Raw genomic sequence first — 20,321 nt, forward strand, 5'->3', positions numbered from 1 at the left:
AGAGTGAGGGAGACAGAAGGTGAGTGAGGGGATGGAGGGAGTTAGGGAAGGGGAGTGAGGGAAGGGGAGTAAGAATGGAGTGAGGGACGGAGAGTGAGGGGGAGTGAGGGAAAGGGAGCGGGAAAGGGAAGGGGTGTGAGATACAGACAGGAGGAAGTGGAGTGGAGGAAAGGGAGGGAGGGTGAGTGAAGGGCAGTGACAGTTAGGGAAAGGGTATGAGGGTGAGGGAAGGGGAATGAGGGAGAAGGAAGAAAATTAAGAGAGGGAAAGTGAGTGAGGGAGAGAGGAGGAGTGATAGAAAGAGAGAGGAAAGGAGATTAAGGGTAAGGGAGAGAGAGGGAGAGAGTGAGAGCGGGAGAGCAAGGAACTGAGAAGGAGTGAGGCAGTTAGAGTGAGTGAGACAGAAGGAGACAGGGAGAGAAACATGGATGAAAAAAGTGAGGGAGGGAGTGAAAGAAGGGGTGTAAGTGAGATGGAGTGAGGGAGTGAGGAAAAAGTAGTGAAGGAAGGGGAGTGAGGGAAGGGGAGTGAGGGAAAAGTAGTGAGAGTGAGTGATAGGCAGTAACAGTGAGAGAAGGGGTATGAGGGCGACGAAAGGGGAATGAGAGAGAAGGAAGGAGATTAAGAGAGAGGAAAGGGGACTGGGGGATAAAGTAGGAGTGAAGGAAACAGAAAGGGAATGAGAGGAAGGGTGAGGGAGAGAGAGGGACAGAGTAAGAGAGAAAGAGAGGGAGAGCGAGTGAATGAGAGGGAGTGAGGCAGTTAGACTGAGTGAGACAGAGGGAGAGCGGGAGAGAGAAATGGAGTGAAGGGGAGTGAGGGAGTAAAGAAAGGGGAGTAAGCAAAAGGGAGTGAGGAAAGGGTAGTGAGGGAAGGGGGATGACCGATGGAGTGAGGGAAAGAGAGTGAGGGGGAGTGGGGGTATGGGAGCATGAGAAAGGGAATGGGAGTGAGGCACTGAGAGGAGAAAATGAAGTGGGGGAAGAGGAGTGAGATTGAGTGAAGGGCAGTGACAGTGAGGGAAGGGATATGAGAGTAAGGGAAGGGGAGTGAGGGAAAAAGAAGCATATCAAGAGAGAGGAAAAAGGAGTGAGTGAGAGAGAAGGATTTATGGAAAGAGAGAGGAAAGAAAAGGAAAAGTGGTGGAGAGAGAGTGAGACAGTGAGAGAAAGAGAGGGAGAGTGAGGGACTGTGAGGGAGTGAGGCAGTTATAGTGACTGAGCCAGAGGAAGACACTTAGAGACGGATGGAGGAAAGGGGAGTGAGGGAGGGAATAAAGGAAGGGGAGTGAGTGAAAGGGAGTGAGGGAGTGAGAGAAGGGGAGTGAGTGAAGGTGAGTGAGGGATGGTGTGAAGGAGAGAGAGTGAGAAGAGAGTGAGGGATAGAGCAAGACAAGGGTAGTGATGGAGGATGAAAGGAAAGAGAAGTGAGGGACAGAGAGGGGAAAGAGGGAGCAGGAGAAGGCGAGTGAGAGTGAGGGAAGGGTGCTGATGGTGAGAGAAGGGATGTAAAGGTGAATGAAGGGAAGTAAGGAGAGTGAGAGAAGGGGAGTAAGATGAGTAAAGGAAGGGGAGTAAGGGAGAGAGTGAAGAAAGGGAAAGAGGAAAATAGAAGTAAGAGAGTGATGAAAAAGTATTTTTTGTTTGTCATACTTCCCTTATAAGTAATGACAAGTTAATAATACATTTTTTATAAATATAGTATCTGTGGAAGAGAAGAAAAAATTGAGTTATAATATATATTACACAATACAAAATAATTTGTACAATATGTTATGTATCTTATTTTGCTGTTCTCAGAATATATTGAATTTCACTGAAAACAGTGAGTTCAATAGTACTCATCATATAACAGCGGGCAAAAAAAAGACAATTAATAAGCTTGTCTTTTAAAAACTCATTCAACATTTTCTTTAATAATGTAAAAATTAGAAAAAAAGATATCTTAAATGTTTTTTTGAACAGCAATTTCTTACGTAAATATGGGACATCTCCAACAATCACAAAGTAACAAAACATTATTACTTCTTTTTTATACACTCTAAATAAAGTTATGTACAAACATATGCTAACAACATTTACCCGAAATAGTCACTTTTTGTTTCAGATACTTTTCCGCATGGCCAAATAGTATGTGTAAAATCCTCAGTTTAGAAGTTACTTAATAGTACTCTTAAGCTTCCTTTTCCCAACCTTCTGAATCAAAAGCACCAACATCTTTTGTACCATCTAACAATGGTTATACCTCCACCGATGCTATTTATCATGTACATAGAACCTTAAACAACTAGCATGCTATCAGAATCTCAACATCATCTGGTATGCCGATGACGCTCTGCTCATCCTTTATCATGGCAAGGAGCTGTATACCATTAAAAGAAACCTCTACAAGGGAATAAAAAATGAAACCAACATTTACAACATCTACAACAAATCTAAAACACCTCTGCCTCACTGATGATCAACATCTCCTGTGATAGCCACACTACCCACTGATACACTTACACTCCATCATGGAAAATAATTGCTACAGTTACAAAAGTTTTTCCTGATATTGATAGTTGAGAAGCCACAATTTTTTTAATTAAAGTTGTCAGTTTTCTTTCATCAGGTCTGCATCGTTGCAGCATTAAAATTACATACTGTCCATATCTTTGTATAAATAATGTTGATAACATTTGTGAGTTACATACCATGTTTTGATTTGCTTCTCTAACTAGATTATTAAAAGACACTGATTTGCAGTCTGGTAAAGTCAAATATATAAATCTTTCAGTATCTATTTGAGTACTACTAGAAAATGAACAATTGTCGCAGTCATGTTGCCATTTATAACAAAGGCCAAAAAGATTTTCAATATCTATAGCTTCATCTTGCAATACAACAAGCATATACATTAGAAATTCCTGACAATCTTGCTGAATATTCTGTGAAAATTGATTTAACCCCTTCCACGCTGATGACGAGCCCAGCTCGTCACGTAACATGCGTTTTAAAAAATCTCAGCGCAGGAGCGGAATTCCGCTAGCGCGCATGAGGTTAAACCAGAGCATATGTCTAAAACATTTCGAATATCAGAAACACTTTCTATTTTAGTTTCATCACTACTACATTTCTCAAACACAGAATTCAACAAATAACAAATTCTTTTGTCCCGATTTTCAACAATTTGTTGCTGTAAAGTTTCAAGAAAAAAACAACATTAACCACTACATTAGTATAGCAGTTGACACCAGAACTGTTTTCAAACTGAAAACTAACAACCTCTTCAATAGTGTCCTTTTTCTTTTTGCTTACTATCACTGGTTCATCACTGGTTCATCTAGTTTTTTTTTTCTCTACAACCTCGCTACAATTTTTCTCATATCTTCCTTTTCGACCTACCACACGCTTTTCAAATAAGGGATATTGAGGTAAATTGTGAGCATGTTCTCTTCCTAATCTATTATACTCTTTTACACAATTTACATCTGCACTAATCTTTGTCTCATCAAAATCAATCAAGCATAACCCAGATGATGTTCTGACTCGAGATAAAGCAATCTATGCCATACCCTCTTTAAGCACAGTACTTCCAATATTCACCAAAGCACTATCTACACTTAAACCTTGAGCTTTATGAATAGTCACCGCATATTCCAAACAAACAGGAAACTGTTTTCGGCAGACATATAAATCTTTTACAAGCAAAAATTGAGCTGAACAACGACTCAATTGTTGTACTTTTTTAATTTCATCAAATTTGATTTTCAAAAATGCAATGTCATCTCTATTTGGGTAATTCACAAAATCAACAACATCACCCATTGCTCCATTAACTAAACCTCTTTCCACATGTAAATTATGTCATAAAATTATCCGACAATTTATACATGCATATAGATTATTTTCTAAACCAGCAGTTTTAGATATTGATTTCTCTAAATAATCCAATTTTGACTTCAACTTTTCAGACAAAATAATAGTAGCTCCTTCATGCTCTATTCTATCAATAGCTTCCAGTTTTATAATTTGTTGATTTTCTAACTTTAAAATCTTTTCATTGAATATTGAACATTCTTGCAGAGTTGGCATCAATCATCTCACTGATTTCTTTTCTGCAATTTTTCTATATATATTCTCTGGAACAATATTTTCGTTTGGAAACAAATTTGAAAGTAATCATGCCTGTAAAGCTTCTTTGCCATGTTCACTCACTTTTCCAATTCTTATATCTTCAAGAATACTTTTATAATCAGCATCCTTTGCCTGTCGCATATTTGTAATGAGTTCTGTATATTCGAAATATGACCAAATATTAACATTCCCAATGCTTCCAAGGCACTTTCTGGTGTCTTCATGTGTAACTGTTTTAAATACTGGTTGTCCTTTCACAGGACTTAGTTGTAGTAGATCTCCAAAAACGATGACGTGTTTGCCTCCAAATAAAACATCATACTCTGTTTTAAGGATTTGTTGCATTCTTAAATGCACAAAGGCACGCAATAAATTTGATACCATGCTTACCTCATCAATAATGAGAAGTTTAATTTTTTTCAAGACTCTAGAAACTTCACAACAAGCTTCTCCAGATAGCTTTTGGTATTCTAATTTATTTTCGTGCTCTACTGGCAGCATCAATAAACGATGTGAAGTAATCCCTTTAATGTTATGTGCTGCTAACCCAGTTGGTGCAGTAACAACACAAGAGAGTGATGACTCAGTTCTTTTCTGTAGATAAGTTGCAATTCCTTTAATTAGAAAACTTTTTCCAGTTCCTGCTTCTCCACTCACGTACAGTCGGACAGGTCTAAATGACGTACATGAGCACTCTTTTTTCTCATGATATAAACCATGCTCAATCTGCTCTGTCACTTGATCATATATTTGTTTTTGCTCAACATTTAGTTGTTTTTACAACTCTTCTTAGTTTATTACATCCTCTTAAGCTTGTTGCATTGCTCTTTCCACCTCATCCATGGCAGTTGCTGCTTCATTTTGGATAATTGGTTCTCCTAGTGGATCCTGACTCAACGAAGCATAACTTTGACTGTCTTGAGAACTGTCTCTAGCAATCTCTGATGCAATCATAGCTTCTTGCTGTATTTCTGCGTTCAACATTTTCAGATAATTAGTAAAAACAGGACATTCTATAGTATTTTTAGTTGCGTTGAATTAATCTTCATAACTGTGAAAATCTCCAAGTAGTTCCAGTTCTGTACGCCATGGCTTAAAGAGTTGCAAAAGAGCTAAATAGAAAAAATTCCCTTTTTTTTCTGGAGTTTCGCAACTCAGTTTTCGGTGATTAATCAAATGTCCTTTTCTTTGTTTCACTAAACATCCTTCATATCTATTCACAGCATATACTCCTTTATTGATATCTTCTGTAATATTCCTCTTAAAAGTATAGCTTTGCAGTACTTCATAGAGACAAACGTTCTCAAGATGATTACTTCTATTTGGATAGTATGTATCCAAGATATTTGTCTTCAAAATATCTGTACTGTCTGGTTCTCTCTCTGCTAAATACTCAATTTCTTGTACAGATTTCAAAAATCGGTTTCATGTTCTTGCAAGACCAAAACTCACCCAAATGATTGTTCTAGATTTGGAGTATAGACGTGCAGATGATAAGCGATCTGAACATTCATATGCTCCGATTTCTCGATGAGACAACATCTTCAAACTGTAGCTGTACAATTTCTTACTTAGGCTCTTTTCATGAGATATTTCTTCCCACATTTCCTTTAGTTCCGTCTTTTCAGATTTAGTAATGTAAGACGTTACATATCGAGCCAGAGCAATGGAGTTGTCTGCAACATATTGAATATCCATGTTAGCATTCCACATGGACAAAATAACTGGGTAATATACTGTTTATTAAGTAGAAGAATTTCACACTTGTCAGCATTAAGGGGGTCATTAGGATGGCGGGCGGACTTTGCCCGCCCGCCATCCTCGTGGTAATAAGGACCGCCTGCCATAAGGGCGGGGGTCCCGTGGTTGGTATTAGGATGTGCCCGCCACAGTGGCGGGCACATCCTGCATTTATAGCATTGTGGCGGGCGGTGCTGACAATACTGTAAATGCATTTCAGCATTTGCATATACAAAGCGGCAGGCACAGCGTGGTGCCTGCTGCTATGTATATGCAAATGAAGGGGGGTACCACAGGTACCCCCCGTGTGCACCCCCCACATCACCTTCACTCTGGGGGCCCACAGGGGGCCCCCAGAGTGAAGACCGCATGCCTTTCCGTGGCAGCATCGCCGCGCAGAAAGGCATTTCAAAATGCCGATCATAATATGGCTGGCGGTGTCTATTAGACACCGTCACCATATTATTTCTTTTCCGCCCCGGCCCCAAGGCGACCGGGACGGAAAAGTGGCGGGCGGTCTTTCCGTCCGCGGTGCTCCCCCGCCATCCTAATATTGTGGGGGGGAATGCAGGTGAGGATGTCGGGCAGATTGCCCCCGCCAGGCTGGCGGTGGCTACCGCAAGCCTGGTGGGGGCAATCCGCCAGACATCGCAATGGGCCCCTAAGTTTTTAGCCAGAATGTTTTCCAAAATGGAAACTGTTTCGAAGAAAGATTTTAAAGAGGAGCCGGGAGAAGTACTCTGTAAAAGAATGTCATCCCCATACACTGAACATTTGATATGTACATCCCAATGTTTAAAGCAATATATATTGGTGTTATGTCAGATACGAGAATGGAAAGGTTCATGTACCAAAAAAGAAAGAAGAGTCGATAGAGGGCAACCTTGTCTAACTCCTCTATGAAGAGAAAAAGATTAAGTTAAACCATTACCAAAGACTGATGCTTTAGGAAAAGAATATCGAATAGATTTTAAGGTAATATATTTCTGACCAAATCTGAACCAAGTGAGTGTAGGAAAAAGAATCCTCCAGTGAATACAATCACAAGCCTTCTCATCATCAAGAGATATAGCTGCTAATGGTTGAACATGTTTTAGATTTACTTAAAATGTTGAAATAAATTCTGGTGTGATCTACAAGATGATGGCCTTTAATGAAACTTAATTGTTCTTTACCTATTACAGTGGTAAGGAAGAGGATCCAAACAAAGTGCAAGGATTTTAGGAAAGATTTTTGAATCAGAGCTAGCAAATGCAATAATTTTTACATAATCTTCGATCAATAATCTTTACATATTTTGAAGTCCTTACCTTTTTTGGGAATAAGACAAATGTAGGTGTCTTAAAAGGTACCGGAGGATGAGTTGGTCCTGGTAAAAGATGTAAAAAATGTATGTACTTTAGGGGCTAATGTTTTTGAAAAATGGTTGTAAAATTCAATGGAGAAGCCATCTGTTCCAGGAGATTTATTTTTTGATAGAGTTAATTGCTTTATGAATATCTTTGAGTGAGATATCAGCATTAAGAAAAGAAATATCTGGGTTTAAGTGAAATTCTTTTTGAATAGAGGGAAAGTATTGATCAATATCGACATGAGACAGATAAGTTTCTGGGGTATGAAGATTTTTGTAATAATCAGAAAATTTGGTTAATATGTCATCATCTTTAGTTACTGGGATTTCACCATTATGTAATATTGTTTCAATTTTAACCTGTTATTTTTCAACTTGACATAATTCACTATGAGTTTACCTGCTTTGGTTTGCCTTCCATAATATTTAGTGCTTGACCTGAGAAGGTAAGAAGCATCATTGTCTGTGGAGGTTTTGTTGTATTCTAATTTAGCTTTAACTAATTCATCTAGATATGACTTGGATTTGGATGGAAAATAGGTTTATTCTAAGAATTTAATATGCTTCAGAATGCCTTTTAAGCATTTGTTTTCTTCTCTTCTCATTTGAGACATATGATAAAATACAGTCACATGAGGTAGCTTTAAAAGCATCCCAAATTGTTTGGAAGGAAGGGCTCTATGATGGTTGCAGTGAATCATCTATGCGAGGAGGAGGAGATAAAATTAGTTTTAGAAGAGCAATCCAAAAATGGGTCTAAGATAATATTACATTCTACCCTCAAGATTTGTCATCTATAATAGACATCAATTGATTTGTAATGGTGGGCCTGAATGATTTATATAAATGTGTGGGTAAATAAACTTTGAAGATTGTTATCGGTATGTTATTATTGGTGAGTTGTAAAAGTACCCATTGACCTTCTGTGTCCATTTCTTGTGATAGCAACATAGCATCTAAAGTTTTTTACACAGGACAACAACTCCATTAAGTTTACCAGTCCCTGGTAATGAAAAGCATATCCTACCAAATTATGAATACATTTTCGAACTTCTTTGTCAATGACATGCGTTTCTTGGAGTAAAGCAATATCTGCATTTAACTTGGCTAGATATGTAAGGAATCGTTGTTGCCTAATGGGAGAACCTAACCCCTTAAGATTCCATATAATTACACAAATTGACAAGAATAACAGTTAAAGTTAAATTTACCAAAGTCCACAAAGTTAACTTTATATATATGATCAGTATTTATATAAGTAAACAAAGTAGTTTTAAAATTAGAAAAAAAGAAAACAAAATATAGAGATACATACACATTAAATAACCATCAAGTAGTAATGATTATAAATATTAATTTAAACATAGGACAGCATATATTATCTTTCCATATTAACTGATAATGAATGACAACAGAAAGGGAAAGTAGAAGAATTAAAGTAAGAAAGTAAATGAGTATAGTAGGATGAAGTAGGAGATCTGTAAACTATGCACGGAAGTAGAAAGAAAGGAAAGAAGAGAAAAGAGAGATAATTGTAGGAAAAGGATAGGGCGCAACAAAATAACAAAGTGAACATACCTATGAAACATGTAAAAAATTGAGGGTGGTGACACCACATAAGGGAGATGGCACAAAAGGGACCTCGACGCGGCCAACAAGGAATAAATCAGACCACAAAAACCCCTGATAATGATGCAGTCCTTAGGATGCACGTCAAAAAATACCTGGAATGAAGTCATCAAAATAAAAGGCTAACTTGAAATCAGGTTACATGAGGAAAGATACACACATGATAACATTTAACTTGAGTATCATTAGAGTTATCTCAAAGCAGTCTCAATTCATAGCTGGAGTCAGTTTGAAGAAATCTTTGTGGTATCCATCTCTTCTCCTATATATTTATCAATAAAACTTTGCAGTAACACAGGATCCTCATAAGTCATGGTTTTGTTTTTACATGCTACTTTAAACAAGCAGGGATAAAAAAAATAAAATTGTGAGTTCAAAGCAAGAAGAGCTGGTATCATATCCAGGCATGCTTTCCTCCTGTCTAGCTTGACTTTAGCAAAATCCTGGGCAAAGAATAATTGCAAACCAGACCAAGAAATTCAGCTTTTTGCCCTAGCTGCTTTATTAACTTGAAGAAGTTCGACATATTCTAGGAAGTAGATGATGACTCCTCTCAATTTTTGTGATGATGAAGGGTGATGGGTAGAATGACTCGCTGTATATTTAATAATGTAGAGGTGAAAAGATCTAGAATCTTAGAGAGAAATATTTGAAAAAATGATATGGGATCATTACCTTCTACCCCCTCCGCCAAACCATAAATATGAAGGTTGTTTCGTCTCTTCTGATTTTCTAAGTCCTCAGCATGCCTTTTTAATTGAGATAACTCAGATCACTGTGGAGAAGTGTGGCTCACGGTGTAGAGCAGGCAGACCCGGAAGCTGAGGTCAGACCCAGGACCAGGGTTCAATTCCCGACGCGGCAGGGTCTTGAGCTCAAATGTCCACAGACTCGATAATTCTCGCTTCGGTGCCTGCTCTAATCATGGGTTCTCACTCTGCAACTCTGGGCATTAAGCTTGCTTAATCTCCACAACGTCCCCCCTGCGGCGGGATGCCTGGCTTTCACCTTGGGGATGCCCTGTAAGGGCTATCTCACAGGGAAAAGCCAGGACGGGTTCCCAAGGCAAGCGCCGGGAAACCTCCGGGTAGCTGTGCGCTCAATAAATGCAATAATAATAATAATAATAAAGATCACAGATTTGTAGGAGTCTGTATAGTATCTTCGATGTCACTAACTCTTTGCTCCACATGAGTTGCCTTGTTATTCATGAGGGACCAATTAGCATTTAAAATCTGTAGCTTTTTGTTAGTGTCTTCCATATAGGGCTGAAGAGCTCAGAATTCTTTAAAAAAAAGTTCCATTAATTTAATGTTGGATGTTTTGATGGGAGATGGGGGTCATTTTTAACTCTTTTAGTAGGTTGATGGGCACTTGAGCTTTATTTAAAAGTCATTTTAAGGTGTGACATTTCCATTAGAAGACGCATATGGCGTCAACATTGACTCTTGACTACTGCCCTCCTTAATTTCTGTCAGTACAGGGAATTAATTGGCAGTGCATACGCAGATGTTATGTGAGGTGTTTCTTGTATTGGACGTGAGATGCCTCAACCCTTTGGTTCGTCCCATAAGATAAGTGAATACAATGTATCAAAACAGTACTGAAGGAGAAAATGCAGGCATTGTCTGTAATACATGATCCCAAAGCAGTGAGGAGAAATGAATGCCAAACAGCAGACAGGACAATTCTTACTTTAAATTGGTCACATTTTGTGGACTCAGTGATATCCATTTGCAAAAATGAAGAAAACATGGCAGGAATTCACAGTGTGGAATAGAAAAGTAGGCATTGCTAAGGTAATGTGAGCAAGCATTTTTCAAAATGGTGGTCACGGACTTCTGTCAGCGTGCCTGCTTCATTTGAGCAGGAAAACACAAGTATGCAGGTGAAAAAACAAACCTACTTCGCCAGCAGAAGAGGCCCCCATTTGATATTCTGTCAGGAGGTAGTGCTTCAGAGCAGTTTGGGCAAATGTGGGCTAATTTGGTCCTGTGATCGCTGCAGAGCTTCCCAAACTGTGGCCATGTTGTATCAGCACCAAGCCTCGCCCCCTTATTCACGTATTCTAAGGAATTAGTCAGCTATGCTGCACTTAAAAATGATAATACTACTCAGAGCTCTGTAACCTTATGAATTAAGTCAGCCTTCTGACTGGCACTTCTGTTCCTAAAATATGGCTGTGATGTGCAATAATTTTTTTTTACATACGTCTTTATACTGGGGTTTTTCCTTTTGTGAGCACTGTAAGATTTGTGGAGATAGTGTTACCAGTGAAGTAGTACTCATTTTACAGACCTTGTAAAGATGGGTGGCTGAGATGTTTTGCGCAGTATTCTAATTTCTCACCTGTAGATTAAAGCAAATATTAAGCTGATCAATCTTGCAAGCATTATCCTGATAACTTTAGTTGAAGGCACTTATCCCCGTATCCAATTCCAGTTTGATCCATTACTGAATGCTTTATATGTGTAGAATACATTGCCCACTTGAATATGTTCCAAGGTAAAAAATGCCTCAACCAAAAGAGTTAGGATCTATTTTGATGTTTGGAGGATAATAGAGATTTCTGTTGGCCCTTTGGCATCTCTGAACATTGGCAAGAACCCCAGCTATGGCAGTGTGTGTCAATGTTGTAAAAGATTGACAGAAGGCTCCATCAAACAGGATGGCACCTGCTTAAACTGTTACACAGTTTTTCATTTTTCAAAAATAAATCTCCAATGTGGGTGTATGTTTTTGCAAAAGGAGAAACTAATAACCCATACACCAATAGGAGTTCTCCATGGTGTGAGGACATTTTTAACTTTTTATACTGTCCCTCATCTCCAGCAAAAAAAAGGCTATCCAATCGCCCACTCAGGCAGTGGGGTGGCAATCCCTACGTTGTTACCTGCTATGTTAGGCCATCATTGGAGGATGTGGGCAGCAGTGCTGAAGTAGGCTCTGTGGTTGATTTAAGGTCCACCCACCTCAAATCTGGCAGTCGAACCATGATTTTGGAAAGGACAGTAGTCCATTGATGTTGCTCTTTAAATTGTTCATGAAAGCAGTGACATATTCGAGTTTCCACTCCCAAGAAACACCTATTATTCTATATGTTGACAGATAACTGTGATTTTCTTTTTTGCACAGAAAGAAGAAGGTGTAGTAATCCACCTACAATAATCAATGGAAATGAGAAGCCTACCACCAAGAACTATTTCTACAGTGATGATACTGTGACCTACAGCTGTGATTCTGGTTATAGTATAACTGGATCAAATGGAAGTACTTGCCTGGGTGGGAGGTGGACAGCTGCCCCCACATGTGGTGGTACGTATAATATGTTTAACTTAGATTGTTTGTACCCTCTCAGGAAAAGCAAAGCATGCATTAAAATATAAAGCTTTTATTCAAAACACATTGTGTCTGTTAGTACCAACTAGTCGGGCTTCTGAACAAAAGCATTTTCTGGTAACGGCCATGCACTGATTCATGAATGCCTTTGTGAGCTTGTGACATAGCACTCCAGGGAGGGTATGACTCGCACAGGCATTTATGAGTAGGAGGAAGTAAATCTAGAGGAGTGCTGCTTCACATATTCAGAACTAAGTTTGTGTATTGACCCATCATCTTTTTTAGAAATCATAGCAGTTTTAGAAAAAGTGCAATGAGGGCACAGTCCTCTCTTTGTACTAATTGTACCTGAATTTTACCAGAATATTCGTATTTTATTCTGCTTTTGATGGTTTGGGCTTATTTGCAAATACATTAAAGGTTATTCTACAGGATACTTCATATAATACCACTTCATTAACTCATCAACGCTTTTGCTATTGACCCCAACCATTCTAAATATTTCCTCTAAGCAATGTCATAAATTATATCTGATTCGCAAAAAGTGCCCAATCCAGCGTGCTTGCCTTAATCCTGTAAAAGTTACCAAGTGGAAAGAATAGTCATTAATCAAAATATTCACTTGGTCTTGGTTTCAATTTCTAATTACTAGAAAAAGGGCACAGGCATCTTTCTATTCTCTCAGTTGTAATGAATTCTCCCTAACATGTCTCTCCTTACTCTAGACCCATGGGAAAACTTGGTTAATGGATTATCAAAAATCTTCAACACTATTTGTTAATGAATTCTTATGGTGTTGCTTTAATGTACTAAATAATACCGAAAATGCATTTACAAAGGTTTGTGGGCCATCACAGAGCTGGTGCATGGAGGGTAATTCACCACATTTTTGTAACATTGTCCTGACCACACTTTTGACACATTCTGACAACATACACCAATGTCAAAAACTAGAAGTGGATAGACTACAAATGTATCATTATTTTGGCTAGTAAAATTATATTTAATTGCTTACATGTGTTATATTATAAAATGTGTAGGAACATGCATTATCAGAAATACCAAGGAACTAATAAAAACAGGTAAGAATGGGGCAACTTCAATAAGAAACTGAACTATTTTGAAACTGACAGGCACTCATTATCTTTGTAGAAGATACTATTCCATCTAAGTCCAAGATTTAATAGGAAGCGCCTCAGTAAAATCCATTGCTTTACTGTTAATATTTTTCATTTGTTGGAAACAGGTGGGAGATGTGCATGTATAGGAGCCAGAATCATCGAACCACAAGCTCAAGTAGATCTTGAAATTCCAAGACCCATGTAATTTCCCAATTGCAGGCCTGGAAACTTGTGATACCATGTAGGGATGGGGCAGGGGGAATATTAAAACGAATGGAATCATTAACTCTGCCACCAGTACCCGACCCCATAATTACTAGGCATCTTGTAATGAAGCACATAGATTTCATGTCATTCAGATTAATGTGGGCTCGGGTGCGGTAGGGGCTGGATTATATCTTATGGTGAGTGGCAGGGAAACCACAGATGCTTCCGAGTCTAAAGTGCTGGAGTTTTCCTTTTCTTTAGGTCAAATTTGAGTAAACGAGAGAACTGGAGAGAAAAAATAAAAAAGTATAAAAAAGATGATTTTAATCTAAGAGTTGCACTTTTAGCATAAGTGAAGTTGTAAACCACATGGAGCAAATGAAATTCATATTTGTGCATTTACTATTTTAATTTATTCCATCCTACTGAGCAACTCAAATATACAATGGACTGTGAGTTTGAACTGCCCTTTGAGCCATATAATATTATTGACTTAATAGACAAGATATTTGGCTCTTCAAAGTTGTTTGCGATATGTTATGTGTACAGATGAGCAAATTATTGTACCAAATAAGATTATCCCAAGTACTACATAATTACAGTTAACACACAATAAATTAAAAATCTGAACATGTCAATAGCGTTTTTGTAAAAATTTACAATATTTCCTTTTTTGTAGAAAGCCCGTGCGATGTGCCATCTATCGACTATGGCTCAGTAGTAGAAAAGAGGGCACATTATGTCTCAAGAGCCACCGTCAGTTTTAAATGTGAATCTGGATATAAACTGATTTCGGGAAGTCAAGCACAGTGTTTACGGGGAAAGTGGCGTTTTCTTCCGAAGTGCATTTGTAAGTATTTACTCTGCTGTGGATAAGGTTTGAAAATAAGTGTATTCATACACGTATTGTGTGCGGTTCTCTCATAGCTCATTAAACATTACTCTGACTGTGAAACCCCCGACAATTGTGGTTTTGTGACTATAATGAAGGCAATACGGCAATTTTTCATATTATGGTTGTGACCAAATTCTACAAAAAATGATGAATATTGTTGCTATCTTTTTAAAGATTTTTTTAGTACAGCAAATTTAGCTGATAGGAGCTTATTGGAGCTACTTTTCCCCAACCCCCTTGGAAAATTGATTGTCCATGAAACAAAAACATTCTTTCCTGCATCTCTTACAGCTGTCAAATTGTCTTTAATGCAATCTGTCTTCGAGAGTGATGGTAAAGTAAAACCTAATTCTTTTTCATGACACATCAATGAGCATTCTTCTTGTTTTAAGTTCACCATCAACTATCAAGTCACCTGATTGATTGAACAGAATCCTTTAAATGTCGAATCTTCAAAAAAAGATGGATTTTGGCCCAGATCTTTGTACTCGGGTGAATGTCAGCATTCTGTCCATCAATCCGTCTTTTCGCATTCGTCACCCCGAGTGGGACAGGTATATCCAGATGTGGGTCCCATGCGCTCCATGGCACTGGAGCCAAGCTAATAAGGGCTGGTAAGGGGTGATGCCCCAAAACTGTTCCCAGGATGCTTTGTTCCGGTCCAGGGAGGACCTGTACTGGCAGTTCAACTGGACTGTTCCCATGGGGAACAGGGTCAAGACTGGTTTGTATATGGCTTGGTTTAAATTGGAATAGCATAGTGAGCAAACAAACAATGGATTTTGGCCCATATCGCTGTACTGGGGTGAATATTTGGTTAGAGGCATATGAGCTGCAGATCTCACACTGAGCATTAGATCGCTACCTGGTGTTGGGCTCGGATGATTGCATGTTGTTGTCTTCTTGGAAGAAGTCTTTGTATTCACGAGATAGGTGACCCCTCCCTTGGACAATAGTGCGCATGGGCATCGACTCCATCCTTAGATTGTTTTTTTCTGCCACTGGGTTCGAATGAAACTTTTCCGCTCTGGTTCGAAATCTACTTTTCAAGTACTTTGACGCGTAAAAACTTATTCAAACTTCATCAAACTACTTTCAATATCGATAAACGTTGACTCGACTCCATCAGATCGATTCCGGTCGTCGACGCGGGTCGTTGGGCCTATCCACGCAGTGAAGCCTACAACTCGTGGAAAGGACGATGTTCAAAAGATGCCCCGAGTGTGGTGCAAAATTTCCACACAGTGACCATCAAGAGGTCTCTAACCTGTGCCTATCGCCAGACCACAACAAATCCAGCTGTACAGCCTGTGCATCCTTTTGATCCAAAAAGACCATTTGAGATCGAAGGGGGCCAGTCAACGCGATATTCAGAGATCGGCTCCCGAAACGGTGGATATCTTTGATGAAGGTCCATACGTCCCCAAGGAAGATTCGGACGATCTTCAAATCGTATCAGAGGCAGATGACTCCGATGACTCCAGGTCGGTGCATCTGAATCAATCAAACACTCACCCCCTTTTGTACCACCCCCTTTTGTACCGCTTTTGGCCACCATAAGTGTGGCAGGGTATGCTCAGACGTGAGTCCCTTGCTCACTTTGCCACTGGATTCAAGCAAGCCGGGCTGAAGACGGCTGGAATGCCAGAAACCAGTCCTCGGAAGCTTGTTTCCGGTCCAGGGAAGACATGGCTTGGCAGTTCGGGCTGGACTGTTCCCATGAGGCACAGGTCAGACTGATTTTCATATGGCCATGTCTGAACTGGGGTGGCAGAGTGGGCTAAAGAACTGTGATGGATTAAACCCAGATCTTTTGACTGTGTGTTACTGTTTGATTGATTCAGATGCTCCGTCCATCGCCACCCCCTTTTGTACCGCTTTTGGCCGCCATAAGTGTGGCAGGGTATGCTCAGACGTGAGTCCCTTGCTCACTTTGCCACTGGATTCAAGCCAGCCGGGCTGAAGACGGCTGGAATGCCAGAAACCTGTCCTCGGAAGCTTTTTTCCGGTTCAGGGAAGACATGGCTTGGCAGTTCGGGCTGGACTGTTCCCATGAAGCACAGGTCAGACTGATTTGCATATGGCCATGTCTGAACTGGGGTGGCAGAATGGGCTAAAGAACGGTGATGGATTAAACCCAGATCTTTTGACTGGGTGTGAGTGTTTGATTGATTCAGATGCTCCGTCCATCACCACCCCCTTTTGTACCGCTTATAGCAGTAGTAGCAGCACATCTCAGAAGACAACACATCCATGTCTTCCCATACTTAGGCGATTGTCTCATAAAAGCCAAATCATTCAATCAGTGTGTTCAACACACATCTCAAACAATTCAAACACTACATGACTTAGGGTTCACAATCAACTACACCAAGTCGCATCTTCAGCCCTCTCATTTACATCAATATCTAGGGGCTACCATAGACACGTCTACAGCTCTAGTGTATCCCAGTCCAGCCAGGATACAGAGCATTCAAACCTTCGTCACAAAGTTTCAAGAACAACACTCTCTCCCAGCCAGAGTGTTCATGCAGCTAATAGGCATGATGGCATCTTGCATTTTTATTGTACCATATGCAAGACTGCAAATGCACCCATTACAAGAATGCCTAGCACAACAGTGGAACCAAGCTCAAGGACAACTTACAGTCCTGGTGTTGGTAGACAGCCGCGCACATCGCTCTCTGCAGTGGTGGAACACCAAAAACTTGTCCAGAGGGCGGCAGTTCCTTGAGCCTGTTCCACAACTAGTACTTACAACAGATGCATCACTAACAGGATGGGGAGCCCATCTCCTACACCATACAACTCAGGGTCAATGGACCACTCAACAAAAAGTGCTCCATATCAATCACTTAGAGCTGCTAGCTCTATTCTTAGCGCTCAAGTCTTTCCAAGTACATATAAAAAACAAAGCTGTATTGATCTGGACAGACAACATGACAGCCATGTACTATATACAAAACAGGGGGGACACACTCTCTACAACTATCCCAGCTTGCACAGAACATCTGTAGGTGGGACATTCCACAAAGAATATATCTATTGGCAGAACACCTTCCAGGAGTTCACAATCAGGTAGCAGATCTGTTAAGTTGGCAGACACAATAGATTCACGATTGTGAACTAAATCCGCAAGTTCTCCAATCATTCTTTCAGAAGTGGGGTCAACCAGACATAGATCTGTTTGCCACACACAAAAACGCAAAATGCCCAAACTTCGCCGCCAGGTTTACACACCTGTTGTCCAAGGGCAATGCGATATGGATGAACTGGTCAGGCAGATTTGCGTACGCTTTTCCGACAATCCCACTAATACCACTAGTAGTGCACAAACTAAGACAACAATCTCTCAAGATGATCTTAGTAGCTCCCACATGGGCACGCCAAGCGTGGTTCGCAACATTACTAGAACTCTCTCTAGTTCCACACCAAAGACTGTGTCTGACACCATCAATGCTAACGCAGAACAATGGAGACATCATTCATCCAGATCCAGCTCAGCTGAATCGAGCCATCTGGCTCCTGCAGTCTTAGAGTTTAGTTACCTTAACCCACCACCAGACCGTATGAATATCATTAAGGAAGCCAGAAGACCTACTACTAGAGCGTGCTATGCAGCAAAATGGAAAAGGTTTGACATTTACTGCACTAATAAACAAATTGATCCTCTGGATGCTTCTATCCAAAATATCATCTGCTAACTTCTACATTTACAAAGATGTAACCTAGCGTATTCATCTATACGGCTTCATCTTGCAGCCATTGCTGCGTACCTACAAAATAGACAACATCTGTCACCATTTAAAGAACCGGCAATAAAAGCATTCATAGAAGGCTTAACGAGAATCATTCCTCCTAGGTTACCACCCTCTCCAGTGTGGAACCTAAACATTGTTCCTACTAGGCTCATGGGACCACCCTTTGAACCTTTTTCACAAATGTGAACTGCAATTCCTCACATGGAAAACAGCATTCCTTATTGCTATTACCTCTCTCAGAAGAGTTAGTGAAATCCAAGATTTCACTATACAAGAACCTTTTCTACAATTACATCGTAGCAAAGTGGTCCTAAGAACAAATCCAAAAGTCTAAAGTCATTACTCCTTTTCATCTAAACCAATCAGTAGAGTTGCCAGTGTTTTTTCAAAACCCTGACTCTGTAGCAGAAAGAGTTCTACACACCCTAGATGTAAAAAGAGCCCTTCTTTATTACATTGACAGAACTAAAGCCTATCGAAAAACTAAACAATTATTTGTAGCTTTTCACCACCGCATAAAGGCAATCCCATCTCCAAAGCTGGAATTGCAAGGTGGATTGTAAAATGTATACAAATATGTTATCAAAAAGCAAAACGTACACTGACTATTCCTCCTTAAGTGCATTTCACATGCAAACTAGGAGCTTCTATGGCTTTCTTAGGAAACATTCCTCTAGAAGACATATGCAAGGCAGCAACATGGTTTACCATACATACCTTCACCAAACACTATTGTGTTGATATACAAGCAAAGCAGCAAGCTGCTGTAGGCCAAGCTGTCCTCAAAACTCTATTTCAAACTACTGCAACAGATACAGGCGACCATCACTAAGGGAGATACTGCTGTATTATCGATGCTTAGTGTGAGATATGCCTCGAACGGAAAATGCTACTTAGCAGTATGCATCTGTTCTTGGCATGTAGAGCTGCAGATTCTCACACGCCCACCCGCCTCCCCGGGACCTGTATCTGTTCCAGTTTCTATCTTAATTAGATATACACACATGGACATCTCTCTTCTATTTTCTACTAACTCCATCATGTCCCAACATGGCGAAAAACAATCTAAGGATGGAGTCGATGCCCATGCGCACTATTGTCCAAGTTAAGAGTCACCTATCTCGTGACTACAAAGACTTCTTCCAAGAAGACAACAACATGCAATCATCCGAGCCCAACACCAGGTGGCAATCTAATGCTAAGTTTGAGAATCTGCAGCTCTACATGCCAAGAACAGATGCATACTGGTAAGTAGCATTTTCCATATTGATCGGCATTCTGTCCATCAATTGTTCTTTTTGCATTGGTTGCCCCGAGTGGGACGGGTACGCCCAGACGTGGGTCCCATGCCCTCCATGCCACTGGAGTAATGCTAGCCTGGCTGATATGGGGTGATTCCCTAAAACTGGTCCCAGGATGATTGTTTCCGGTCCAGGGAGGACCAGGCCTGGAAGTATTAGCTGGACTGTTCTAATGGGGAACAGGGTCAAGACTCATTTGCATATGGCTTGGTTTAAAATGGATTGGCATGGGGAGCACAGAAACCATGCATTTTGGCTCATATCTCTGTGCTGGGGTGTATGTTTGAAATTTATCAGCTATCAGCATTCTGTCCATCAATTATTCTCTTTGCATTTGTCACCCCAAGTGGGACTGGTATGCCCACACGTGGGTCCCGTGCTCTCCATGCCACTGGAGTCAAGCTAGCCTGGCTGATGAGGGGTGATGCCCTGAAACCGGTCCTAGGATGCTTATTTATGGTTCAGGGAGGACCTGGCCTGGCAGTAGTGGAGTGGTGTTGCTCACCAGTTAGAGGCGGCTGACCCGGAAGCAGAGGACGGCCCGGGACCAGGGTTCAATTCCCGACGCGGCAGGGTCGTGGACCAGGGTCAGCGGACTCGATAATTCTCGCTTCGGTGCCTACTCTAACCAGGGATCACAATCGACAACTCTGGGCATTAGCTTGCCTCATCTCCACAACGGCCCCCCACATACGCCAGGGATGCCTGGTTTCACCTTGGAGAAACCCAGTAGGGACCATCTCACAGGGAAAGCCAGGACGGGTTCCCCAGCGGTCTACAGCGCGGAGATACCCCCATGTGGGGTGATTCATGCGCTTTACAAGACATCATTACATTACATTACATTACGGGCTGAACTGTT

General features: G+C 40.5%; 1 protein-coding gene across 1 annotated transcript in view; it reads left to right on the forward strand.

The window, feature by feature from the left end:
- LOC147747705 (complement factor H-like) overlaps positions 1-20,321 on the forward strand; it is a 1,041,560-nt gene that overhangs the window by 470,156 nt on the left and 551,083 nt on the right. The window contains exons 14-15 of the mRNA XM_086954949.1: positions 11,971-12,150; positions 14,182-14,352. Coding sequence (XP_086811075.1) covers positions 11,971-12,150; positions 14,182-14,352 — 351 coding nt within the window. The remainder of the gene's footprint in view (positions 1-11,970; positions 12,151-14,181; positions 14,353-20,321) is intronic.

The sequence above is a fragment of the Lissotriton vulgaris genome, chromosome 1_1 (genome assembly GCF_964263255.1).
Source record: "Lissotriton vulgaris chromosome 1_1, aLisVul1.2, whole genome shotgun sequence".
NCBI lineage: Eukaryota > Metazoa > Chordata > Amphibia > Caudata > Salamandridae > Lissotriton > Lissotriton vulgaris.